This window comes from Leptodactylus fuscus, chromosome 2 (assembly GCF_031893055.1).
Source record: "Leptodactylus fuscus isolate aLepFus1 chromosome 2, aLepFus1.hap2, whole genome shotgun sequence".
Taxonomy (NCBI): domain Eukaryota; kingdom Metazoa; phylum Chordata; class Amphibia; order Anura; family Leptodactylidae; genus Leptodactylus; species Leptodactylus fuscus.
The window spans coordinates 5715259-5728180 of record NC_134266.1 but is presented as its reverse complement, the minus strand read 5'-3'; the positions used below and the strand labels follow the sequence as shown (position 1 = coordinate 5728180).

The window sequence follows — 12922 nt, the reverse complement described above, 5'->3', positions numbered from 1 at the left end:
GTCACCACTAGGGGGAGCTCACTGCATACAGGTTATACAGTCAGCACTAGGGGGAGCTCACTACATACAGATTATACAGTCACCACTAGAGGGAGCTCACTGCATACAGGTTATACAGTCAGCACTAGGGGGAGCTCACTACATACAGAATTACATAAGGAAATGAATCAGAAGTATTTTGCATCTAATTAGGTAAAATTACAAGGACCTTGCCATTCACGTTGCTGAATCCTCTAGCTTCTATTCCCTTCTAGCCGTCGTTCCCTGTCCTGTCCCTGAGGCTTCCCTACATTAGCAGATTTGTGTTTGCATGTGATGGCGGCGGCCATGTGGGTGACATGTGACGGACTCTGCTGCTTTGGATAATGACCCAGGCATTGCCCCCTGTTCAGACACGGCATACTGACCTGCGGCAGGGATAGGTTTTGTGGGTATGACGCGCTCTGGAGAAAAAAAGAAATAATAAACAAAGGCGTAAAACATAAAAGGGAGACAAGACAAGGGGCGGGTATACAGGGCACCCAGCGGCAGTGTACACCGACACCAGGAGGCGCAGCGCTACTTACCACCGGATATGGAGGTCACCAGTGGATACAGAGCCATCTACTGGCCAAACATGGGTTGTAAGAATGTAAAGTAAGTACTAAACTATCATTCTGTCCCCATGATAACACTTCCTGCCTCTGTGCTCTATCCAGTAAGGGTTGTCATAGGGACAATGAGGTCAAAGCAACTAGATCAGATAATGTCTAAGCTAAAAACAATGTTTCCAGAGGAGGTAGGAAGAATGACTGAGCAAAGAAGTGTTGTCATAGGGACGCTGTCATAGGTGGTCTTATGGTGATGAATTACTAAGGCACTGTTCACATCTGTGTCAGACATACAGGATGGTTCACATACTTGGCTTCAGTGTGGCAGCATTCATATACACATCCAGCGGAGGGTTTGTTACAGTTGCATCCAGTCTCGACTGTCTGAGCTAAACAGTGCAGACTCCAGAGCAATACATTGACCCTGCACTGATACATTGTAACAAACTGTGAAGACATATTGATACATTAATGACACCTCTGCTGGGAGGGATTCTGTAGACTGAATGCAACTGTAACAAACCCTCAGCTGTGAACAGTATAAAGAGATCTTCAGATCAAACACAAACTATAGAGGAAAGTTGCTGGAGAAAGTAATATACAATCATTTAGCTGAATTTCTGTCAGACTCTGTGACCGCCCTATCACCTCGCACCATGGCACCGCCCCTCTACATGGCAGGTTATGAGGGTATTTCTTCTACTTTGCCCCTTCCTTCTGGAAGTCTAACTCTCGTCATGTACCAAACATCCACTTGTTAGAGCAGCACTTTGTGCCCCGAAGCTGCTTCTCCTCCTGTCACTAACAATAAACTGAAGTCTAAATACTCGCAATGCGACATTTAAAGACGACCTTTCATCACCTCCAAGTCTTTGCATCCCTCAGTAGTCGCCGCTCCGCTGATTCCGACACAGTTGGAATTTTTTTCTCTAGCCCCCACCGTTCCTGAGCAATCACTTCTGTTAGGATCAGCATCCAAGATACTAATTAGGTAATGTGGGCGGTGCCAGACTACTCCAAGCTAGGACCGCCCACTTAATAGTAAGAAGCATATTGGGGTTGAAACTAACAACACAATTACTCAGGAACAGTGGGGTCTAGAGAAAGAATTCCAACTGTATCAGAATCAGTGGAGCACCACCTACAGAAGATTACAATGAGTTGGAGTTGGTGGAGATCCCCTTTAAACTAGAACCCTTTAAGTTTTATATATATCTCCATAGCTTGGCGTGCAGCCTCTTGACACTGGGGAGAACAATCCATATTCTGAAATGTAGATTATAACTTTACCGCCATCCATAATATAATCCCGCCCTCTAGTGTAGGGCATATATACGACATATACATAAATGATAGGGTTTGGTATTGCGGGTTTATAACCACTGACCTGGTGTTGTTTATGACAAGCAGGCTGCAGCATTAAAGCCAACCACTAGGTGGTGCTGCAGCCCAATAGGAATTTCCTGATTTTGTGATTTTCTTCTTGGAAGTGTAGGTGTATGGTGTGTGCGGTGTTGTGTGTGTGCACAGTGGTGCGTGCTCATGTGTTCCCACCTACTAATCTATAAACACCAGGGGGGGCACTTACTTCTCCAGCAGAAAAATGTTTTCACATTTCATAATGACTGGTAAAGGATTATTCAGCTCTGGAATATTTCCACTAAGAGCTGCAGATGATTTACTGTATGGCAGCATTTCCTGGTACATGTAGTGCACCTTGTCATAGAAAACCTCCCTTATATCGCCCTGTGGCAGCAGTATAGGATGCAAACATATACCGACGACAGCTGTGCTTAGTGTATAGTGAGTGTTATATATAGGCTGTCTATGGCGGCAGTATTCAGACTGTGCAGTAGTATTATGTGGGCACTATATGGCATGATATGTCAGCAAGGTATTGTGTGTTATTTGGGCACAGTATGTAGGAACTATTATGTGTATGTAATACGGTATTGATATGTAGAAGGTGAATTTCCAGTTATGTAGACGTTGCATTATACTGCTATGTGTCACTGTATGGCAGTATTATGTGGGTATTGTATGGCACTGTTATATATTTCCTGTATGGTATTGTTATGCAGGCGCTGCATTTTTAACCATGTTGTCACAACATACCGTTACATGGCAGTATTATGTTTTCTCCATATATAGTGTTCTTCTCTTTTCACTGTATAGGGACATTATGTCTTTCTATATGGAAGAGTAGTACGTGTTTATGGAACGGTTATGTATTCACTGTATGGTAGCTTTATGTGTGCACTGTATAGGAATAATAGGTGCTCACTATATTGCAGTATATTGGGTGTTCATGGTACTGTTAAACTTTCATTGCATGGCAGAATTATGTATTCACTATATAGGAGTATAATGTATTCACTATATAGGAGTATAATGTATTCACTATATAGGAGTATAATGTATTCACTATATAGGAATATTATGTTTTCACTATATAGAAGTATTATGTGTTTACTGTATAGGAGTATCATGTTTTTCACTATATTGGAGTATTATGTGGTCACTATATAGGAGTATTGTTTTCACTATGTAGAAGTATTATGTGTTCACTATATAGGAGTATTATGTGTTCACTATATAGGAGTATTGTTTTCACTATATAGGAGTATTATGTGTTCACTATACAGGACTATTATGTTTTAATTGCATAGGAGTACTATGTATTTACTGCACTCATAAGCTTCACTGTATGACAGTATTATTTCACTGCATTGCGATCTTCTGGTTTTACTATGTGAGTATTGTGTTATTTTGCCATTCTATGCTAGAATTTTTGTGCAACGCATGGCTCGTGTGATGTGTGTTATTATATGAGTTGTATTATAGCAGATCTATTCTCTTGTTGGCTATGTACATTATATATTATTTAACAGTATATGGTACTTTTATATGAGTTGTATTATAGCAGTATTATTTTCCATCTGGCAATGATTCCATTCTTATGTGTCACAGACCTGCATGACGATGTCATGTCTTCACGTACTGCTATATTGTAGATATGGCGATAGTATGTGGCTAACCATTAGGACATTTATTACTCTATATGGTACTTTCATATAAGTACTATCATAGCGGTATTATTCTCTGTGTGACATTTTGAGCCTGTTCATATCTTCCAGAGACATGTTATGTGTTCACTATATGGCAGTATTATGTTGGTATGGCAGTACTATTAGCACATTATTTAGCACTATATGGTTCTTTTATCTGTACAGGCATTATATGGGGCCTTAGAGTATATAGTATAGGAGTCGTACATGCGGAGCGTTAAGTGAAGGGGTTAATCTCGCTTTCTTACGTGTTGCCCATCCCTCGTGTCCGTGTTCTTCCTCCTCTGACACCTGACACATAAACATCTGTATATATCAGGTGTCAGATGATTCGGAGCCCGCTCTCTGCCACGTCTTCCCGATGACACGCCGCCACTTATTACCGCGGCAGAGCTCTCAGCGCATTAGTCTGTATTGCGCTCTTAAGCATCCGACCAGTTATAGAGACATTAAAAAGCTTCTCAAACATTTAGGGCTTTCCAAAAATCCCGTGTCACGGAGCGGCGGAGCGGTGGCCGCGCCATGCATATTTAATAACCCCGCAGGATACATTATTTATCACTCCAGAAAACAACTGTATCTTTAAGTCCCCAAAGAGCGGTATTATTTTATTCATCACATGAGGCGCAACTTATTGTTCTGTGCAAATTATATGCACCAAATATATCGAGTGAGAGTCATTAATGTATAGGGAGGCGTATACACTGGGCGCTACGTGGGGTGGTATATACTGTCATGTGGCATCAAATAGTGCAGATCTCTGATAATCCATATAGGTCAGTATAGAGCTTTACACTGGTGTGTACTATATATATATATATATATATATATGCACTGTATATACTCACTATAGAGGTATAGGCTTGTGTATACTGTATATACTCACTATAGAGGTATAGTCTGGTGTGCACAGTATATAGGTACTGGTGTGTACTGTGAATATACTGTATATACTCACTATAGAGATATAGGCTGCTGTATACTGTATATACTCACTATAGAGGTATAGGCTGGTGTATACTGTATATACTCACTCTAGAGATATAGTCTGGTGTATACTGTATATATGTACTGTATATACTCACTATAGAGGTATAGGCTGGTGTATACTGTATATACTCACTCTAGAGGTATAGGCTGGTGTATACTGTATATACTCACTCTAGAGGTATAGGCTGGTGTATACTGTATATATGTACTGTATATACTCACTATAGAGGTATAGGCTGGTGTATACTGTATATACTCACTATAGAGGTATAGGCTAGTGTATACTGTATATATGTACTGTATATACTCACTATAGAGGTATAGGCTGGTGTATACTGTATATATGCACTGTATATACTCACTATAGAGGTATAGGCTGGTGTATACTGTATATACTCACTCTAGAGGTATAGTCTGGTGTATACTGTATATACTCACTCTAGAGGTATAGGCTGGTGTATACTGTATATATGTACTGTATATACTCACTATAGAGGTATAGGCTTGTGTATACTGTATATACTCACTATAGAGGTATAGGCTAGTGTATACTGTATATATGTACTGTATATACTCACTCTAGAGGTATAGGCTGGTGTATACTGTATATACTCACTCTAGAGGTATAGGCTGGTGTATACTGTATATATGTACTGTATATACTCACTCTAGAGGTATAGGCTGGTGTATACTGTATATATGTACTGTATATACTCACTATAGAGGTATAGGCTGGTGTATACTGTATATATGTACTGTATATACTCACTATAGAGGTATAGGCTGGTGTATACTGTATATACTCACTCTAGAGGTATAGGCTTGTGTATACTGTATATATGTACTGTGTATACTCACTCTAGAGGTATAGGCTGGTGTATACTGTATATACTCACTATAGAGGTATAGGCTGGTGTATACTGTATATATGTACTGTGTATACTCACTCTAGAGGTATAGGCTGGTGTATACTGTATATACTCACTATAGAGGTATAGGCTTGTGTATACTGTATATACTCACTATAGAGGTATAGGCTGGTGTATACTGTATATACTCACTCTAGAGGTATAGGCTGGTGTATACTGTATATATGTACTGTATATACTCACTATAGAGGTATAGGCTGGTGTATACTGTATATACTCACTCTAGAGGTATAGGCTTGTGTATACTGTATATACTCACTCTAGAGGTATAGGCTGGTGTATACTGTATATATGTACTGTATATACTCACTCTAGAGGTATAGGCTGGTGTATACTGTATATACTCACTATAGAGGTATAGGCTGGTGTATACTGTATATATGTACTGTATATACTCACTATAGAGGTATAGGCTGGTGTATACTGTATATACTCACTCTAGAGGTATAGGCTTGTGTATACTGTATATACTCACTATAGAGGTATAGGCTAGTGTATACTGTATATATGTACTGTATATACTCACTCTAGAGGTATAGGCTGGTGTATACTGTATATACTCACTCTAGAGGTATAGGCTGGTGTATACTGTATATATGTACTGTATATACTCACTCTAGAGGTATAGGCTGGTGTATACTGTATATATGTACTGTATATACTCACTATAGAGGTATAGGCTGGTGTATACTGTATATATGTACTGTATATACTCACTATAGAGGTATAGGCTGGTGTATACTGTATATACTCACTCTAGAGGTATAGGCTGGTGTATACTGTATATATGTACTGTGTATACTCACTCTAGAGGTATAGGCTGGTGTATACTGTATATACTCACTATAGAGGTATAGGCTGGTGTATACTGTATATATGTACTGTATATACTCACTATAGAGGTATAGGCTTGTGTATATTGTATATACTCACTATAGAGGTATAGGCTAGTGTATACTGTATATATGTACTGTATATACTCACTCTAGAGGTATAGGCTGGTGTATACTGTATATATGTACTGTATATACTCACTATAGAGGTATAGGCTGGTGTATACTGTATATATGTACTGTATATACTCACTATAGAGGTATAGGCTGGTGTATACTGTATATACTCACTCTAGAGGTATAGGCTGGTGTATACTGTATATACTCACTATAGAGGTATAGGCTAGTGTATACTGTATATATGTACTGTATATACTCACTATAGAGGTATAGGCTGGTGTATACTGTATATATGTACTGTATATACTAACTATAGAGGTATAGGCTGGTGTATACTGTATATACTCACTCTAGAGGTATAGGCTGGTGTGCGCAGTATATAGGTACTGGTGTATACTGTATATACTCACTATAGAGGTATAGGCTGGTGTATACTGTATATATGTACTGTATATACTCACTATAGAGGTATAGGCTGGTGTATACTGTATATATGTACTGTATATACTCACTATAGAGGTATAGGCTGGTGTATACTGTATATATGTACTGTATATACTCACTCTAGAGGTATAGGCTTGTGTATACTGTATATACTCACTATAGAGGTATAGGCTAGTGTATACTGTATATATGTACTGTATATACTCACTATAGAGGTATAGGCTGGTGTATACTGTATATACTCACTGCTGGTGTATACTGTATATATGTACTGTATATACTCACTATAGAGGTATAGGTTGGTGTGCGCAGTATATATACTGTATATACTCACTCTAGAGGTATAGGCTGTGTGTACTGTATATATACTGTATATACTCACTATAGAGGTATAGGCTGGTGTATACTGTATATACTCACTCTAGAGGTATAGGCTGGTGTGCGCAGTATATAGGTACTGGTGTATACTGTATATACTCACTATAGAGGTATAGGCTGGTGTTGGTCACCCCCAGCTTGTTAGCGGCCACACAGGTGTAGTTTCCGTAGTGTTCCTCGGTGACGTTCGCCACCACCAGCGTGGATCGGTTCCCCATACTCTTGATCTCCAGACCTTGTGCGCTGTTTATCCTGCAATAGAGATCAATATCGGTGACATGGGAATGGCGGCCGCTAATTAAAGGGCAAGCGCGGCGTCTCTTCCTGGAGACGGATATAATGAACTTACAGGACCACAGCCGATCTCCTCTGCTCTGTGCCTATGACAACACTGCCTGGCTGCGGATTTGTCTCGGGGGGAGGAGGAATGTAACGTAAATGCAGGATGGGGTTTGGGATGTCAATAGGCTTTGGGGTCTTCTGTGTGTGTGTGTGTGGGGGGGGGGGGTGGTCATAATTTATTAAGGGCTCCAATGTGAGGTCTGAAGTCATTTTCGGATCTAGTCTGGGGTCCCCCTGCTGTGGTGTGAGGAGGGGTCTGGATTTATTAGGGGTCTGACCTTTGTCACCTGGTGATTTGGGCTTAGGTCAGGTCTGGGGGTCTGAGCCAATTCTATGGACTGACCTAATTTTGGGGTCTGATCTGGAGCTTTATGATCTAATGGTCTGAATTTGGGGTCGAGTCTGATCATGTCAGGGGTCTGAATGAGTTCTGTGGTCAGAGGATCTGGACTTAGTTTGGGGTCAGGTCTAACTTTGGGGTCTACTCTGGACTCTGTATTGGGGGGTTGGAGAAGACAAAGTCTCTTTACTCTCCGGCTCCAAGGAAAATGGTTAGAAAAAACTCTCTACAACAATAAGAAATCTCAGCCATGGTGGGAAGATGGACGAGGGGTAAGGGCTAGTTCACACGTGAACTGCCCACGCGGGTTTTGACAGAGAGAGAGACGCGGCGACCATCGCTGTCGCGGCTTAACCCTCTGCTGTCGGCTCAAATGAATGAGCCGACATAGGAGGGAGCTGCCGGGGGCGGAAGCCGCGCGGCTGAGCCTGCGCGGCTTCCGCCTGAAGAAAGGACATGTCCTTTCTTTTCGCCGCTAGCAGCAGCTCGCCGCTAGTGGAGAACAGAAGCCCGGCGGTCTCCATAGACCACCATTATAAGGGGAGGTTTTGGACGCGAAATCCGCTGTCAAAAACCTCCCCTTATACTCACGTGTGAACTAGCCCTAACAGGGGGCAGAAGACAAGGGGTGGGGGAGGGGGCGTTACCTTGTGTCATCCTTGTACCACTCAAAGTCCGGCTTGGGCTCAGCAGAGGCCTCACAGCGAAGATATGCCTGCTTGCCCGTGATCGCCTCAATGCTCTTGGATTCAGTGATAATAGGAGGGTCTATGGAGAGAAAGAAACCCTGGTCAGCAAAACTAGGGTAAAAACACCCCTCAGCATTATAGCAAAGCAGCTGTAACAGGTAACCAGCAGAATAGTGAGCGCAGCTCTGGAGTATAATACAGGATAAGTAATGTAATGTATGTACACAGTGACTGTACCAGCAGAATAGTGAGCGCAGCTCTGGAGTATAATACAGGATAAGTAATGTAATGTATGTACACAGTGACTGTACCAGCAGAATAGTGAGCGCAGCTCTGGAGTATAATACAGGATAAGTAATGTAATGTATGTACACAGTGACTGCACCAGCAGAATAGTGAGCGCAGCTCTGGAGTATAATACAGGATAAGTAATGTAATGTATGTACACAGTGACTGCACCAGCAGAATAGTGAGCGCAGCTCTGGAGTATAATACAGGATAAGTAATGTAATGTATGTACACAGTGACTGTACCAGCAGAATAGTGAGCGCAGCTCTGGAGTATAATACAGGATAAGTAATGTAATGTATGTACACAGTGACTGCACCAGCAGAATAGTGAGCGCAGCTCTGGAGTATAATACAGGATAAGTAATGTAATGTATGTACACAGTGACTGTACCAGCAGAATAGTGAGCGCAGCTCTGGAGTATAATACAGGATAAGTAATGTAATGTATGTACACAGTGACTGCACCAGCAGAATAGTGAGCGCAGCTCTGGAGTATAATACAGGATAAGTAATGTAATGTATGTACACAGTGACTGCACCAGCAGAATAGTGAGCGCAGCTCTGGAGTATAATACAGGATAAGTGATGTAATGTATGTACACAGTGACTGCACCAGCAGAATAGTGAGCGCAGCTCTGGAGTATAATACAGGATAAGTAATGTAATGTATGTACACAGTGACTGTACCGGCAGAATAGTGAGCGCAGCTCTGGAGTATAATACAGGATAAGTAATGTAATGTATGTACACAGTGACTGTACCGGCAGAATAGTGAGCGCAGCTCTGGAGTATAATACAGGATAAGTAATGTAATGTATGTACACGGTGACTGTACCAGCACAATAGTGAGCGCAGCTCTGGAGTATAATACAGGATAAGTAATGTAATGTATGTACACAGTGACTGCACCAGCAGAATAGTGAGCGCAGCTCTGGAGTATAATACAGGATAAGTAATGTAATATATGTACACAGTGACTGTACCAGCAGAATAGTGAGCGCAGCTCTGGAGTATAATACAGGATAAGTAATGTAATGTATATGCACAGTGACTGTACCAGCAGAATAGTGAGCGCAGCTCTGAAGTATAATACAGGATAAGTAATGTAATGTATGTACACAGTGACTACACCGGCAGAATAGTGAGCGCAGCTCTGGAGTATAATACAGGATAAGTAATGTAATGTATGTACACAGTGACTGTACCAGCAGAATAGTGAGCGCAGCTCTGGAGTATAATACAGGATAAGTAATGTAATATATGTACACAGTGACTGTACCAGCAGAATAGTGAGCGCAGCTCTGGAGTATAATACAGGATAAGTAATGTAATGTATATGCACAGTGACTGTACCAGCAGAATAGTGAGCGCAGCTCTGGAGTATAATACAGGATAAGTAATGTAATGTATGTACACAGTGACTACACCGGCAGAATAGTGAGCGCAGCTCTGGAGTATAATACAGGATAAGTAATGTAATGTATGTACACAGTGACTGCACCAGCAGAATAGTGAGCGCAGCTCTGGAGTATAATACAGGATAAGTAATGTAATGTATGTACACAGTGACTGCACCAGCAGAATAATGAGCGCAGCTCTGGAGTATAATACAGGATAAGTAATGTAATGTATGTACACAGCGACTGTACCAGCAGAATAGTGAGCGCAGCTCTGGAGTATAATACAGGATAAGTAATGTAATGTATGTACACAGCGACTGTACCAGCAGAATAGTGAGCGCAGCTCTGGAGTATAATACAGGATAAGTAATGTAATGTATGTACACAGTGACTATACCAGCAGAATAGTGAGCGCAGCTCTGGGGTATAATACAGGATAAGTAATGTAATGTATGTACACAGTGACTGCACCAGCAGAATAGTGAGCGCAGCTCTGGAGTATAATACAGGATAAGTAATGTAATGTATGTACACAGTGACTGTACCAGCAGAATAGTGAGCGCAGCTCTGGAGTATAATACAGGATAAATAATGTAATGTATGTACACAGTGACTGTATCAGCAGAATAGTGAGCGCAGCTCTGGAGTATAATACAGGATAAGTAATGTAATGTATGTACACAGTGACTGCACCAGCAGAATAGTGAGTGCAGCTCTGGAGTATAATACAGGATAAGTAATGTATGTACACAGTGACTGCGCCAGCAGAATAGTGAGTGCAGCTCTGGAGTATAATACAGGATAAGTAATGTAATGTATGTACACAGTGACTGCACCAGCAGAATAGTGAGCGCAGCTCTGGAGTATAATACAGGATAAGTAATGTAATGTATGTACACAGTGACTGTACCAGCAGAATAGTGAGCGCAGCTCTGGAGTATAATACAGGATAAATAATGTAATGTATGTACACAGTGACTGTATCAGCAGAATAGTGAGCGCAGCTCTGGAGTATAATACAGGATAAGTAATGTAATGTATGTACACAGTGACTGCACCAGCAGAATAGTGAGTGCAGCTCTGGAGTATAATACAGGATAAGTAATGTATGTACACAGTGACTGCGCCAGCAGAATAGTGAGCGCAGCTCTGGAGTATAATACAGGATAAGTAATGTAATGTATGTACACAGTGACTGTACCAGCAGAATAGTGAGCGCAGCTCTGGAGTATAATACAGGATAAGTAATGTATGTACACAGTGACTCTACCAGCAGAATAATGAGCGCAGCTCTGGGGTATAATACAGGATAAGTAATGTAATGTATGTACACAGTGACTGCACCAGCAGAATAGTGAGCGCAGCTCTGGAATATAATACAGGATAAGTAATGTAATGTATGTACACAGTGACTGCACCAGCAGAATAGTGAGCGCAGCTCTGGAGTATAATACAGGATAAGTAATGTAATGTATGTACACAGTGACTGCACCAGCAGAATAGTGAGCGCAGCTCTGGAGTATAATAAAGGATAAGTAATGTAATGTATGTACACAGTGACTGTACCAGCAGAATAGTGAGCGCAGCTCTGGAGTATAATAAAGGATAAGTAATGTAATGTATGTACACAGTGACTGCACCAGCAGAATAGTGAGCGCAGCTCTGGAGTATAATACAGGATAAGTAATGTAATGTATGTACACAGTGACTGCACCAGCAGAATAGTGAGTGCAGCTCTGGAGTATAATACAGGATAAGTAATGTAATATATGTACACAGTGACTGCACCAGCAGAATAGTGAGCGCAGCTCTGGAGTATAATACAGGATAAGTAATGTATGTACACAGTGACTGTACCGGCAGAATAATGAGCGCAGCTCTGGGGTATAACACAGGATAAGTAATGTAATGTATGTACACAGTGACTGCACCAGCAGAATAGTGAGCACAGCTCTGGAGTATAATACAGGATAAGTAATGTAATGTATGTACACAGTGACTACACCAGCAGAATAGTGAGCGCAGCTCTGGAATATAATACAGGATAAGTAATGTAATGTATGTACACAGTGACTGCACCAGCAGAATAGTGAGCGCAGCTCTGGAGTATAATACAGGATAAGTAATGTAATGTATGTACACAGTGACTGCACCAGCAGAATAGTGAGCGCAGCTCTGGAGTATAATACAGGATAAGTAATGTAATGTATGTACACAGTGACTGTACCAGCAGAATAGTGAGCGCAGCTCTGGAGTATAATACAGGATAAGTAATGTAATGTATGTACACAGTGACTGTACCAGCAGAATAGTGAGCGCAGCTCTGGAGTATAATACAGGATAAGTAATGTAATGTATGTACACAGTGACTGTACCAGCAGAATAGTGAGCGCAGCTCTGGAGTATAATACAGGATAAGTAATGTAATGTATGTACACAGTGACTGTACCAGCAGAATAGTGAGCGCACCTCTGGAGTCCAATATAGGATTAGTAATGTATAAACACAG

General features: G+C 41.2%; 1 protein-coding gene across 4 annotated transcripts in view; it reads right to left on the bottom strand.

The window, feature by feature from the left end:
- LSAMP (limbic system associated membrane protein) overlaps positions 1 to 12922 on the bottom strand; it is a 1679098-nt gene that overhangs the window by 60519 nt on the left and 1605657 nt on the right. For 3 of the 4 annotated variants that reach the window (XM_075263299.1, XM_075263298.1, XM_075263300.1), the window contains 3 exons: positions 8682 to 8802; positions 7456 to 7604; positions 408 to 443 (listed from right to left, as the gene is read on the bottom strand). In XM_075263299.1, coding sequence (XP_075119400.1) covers positions 408 to 443; positions 7456 to 7604; positions 8682 to 8802 — 306 coding nt within the window. The remainder of the gene's footprint in view (positions 1 to 407; positions 444 to 7455; positions 7605 to 8681; positions 8803 to 12922) is intronic. The other variant, XM_075263301.1, reaches the window with a different exon arrangement.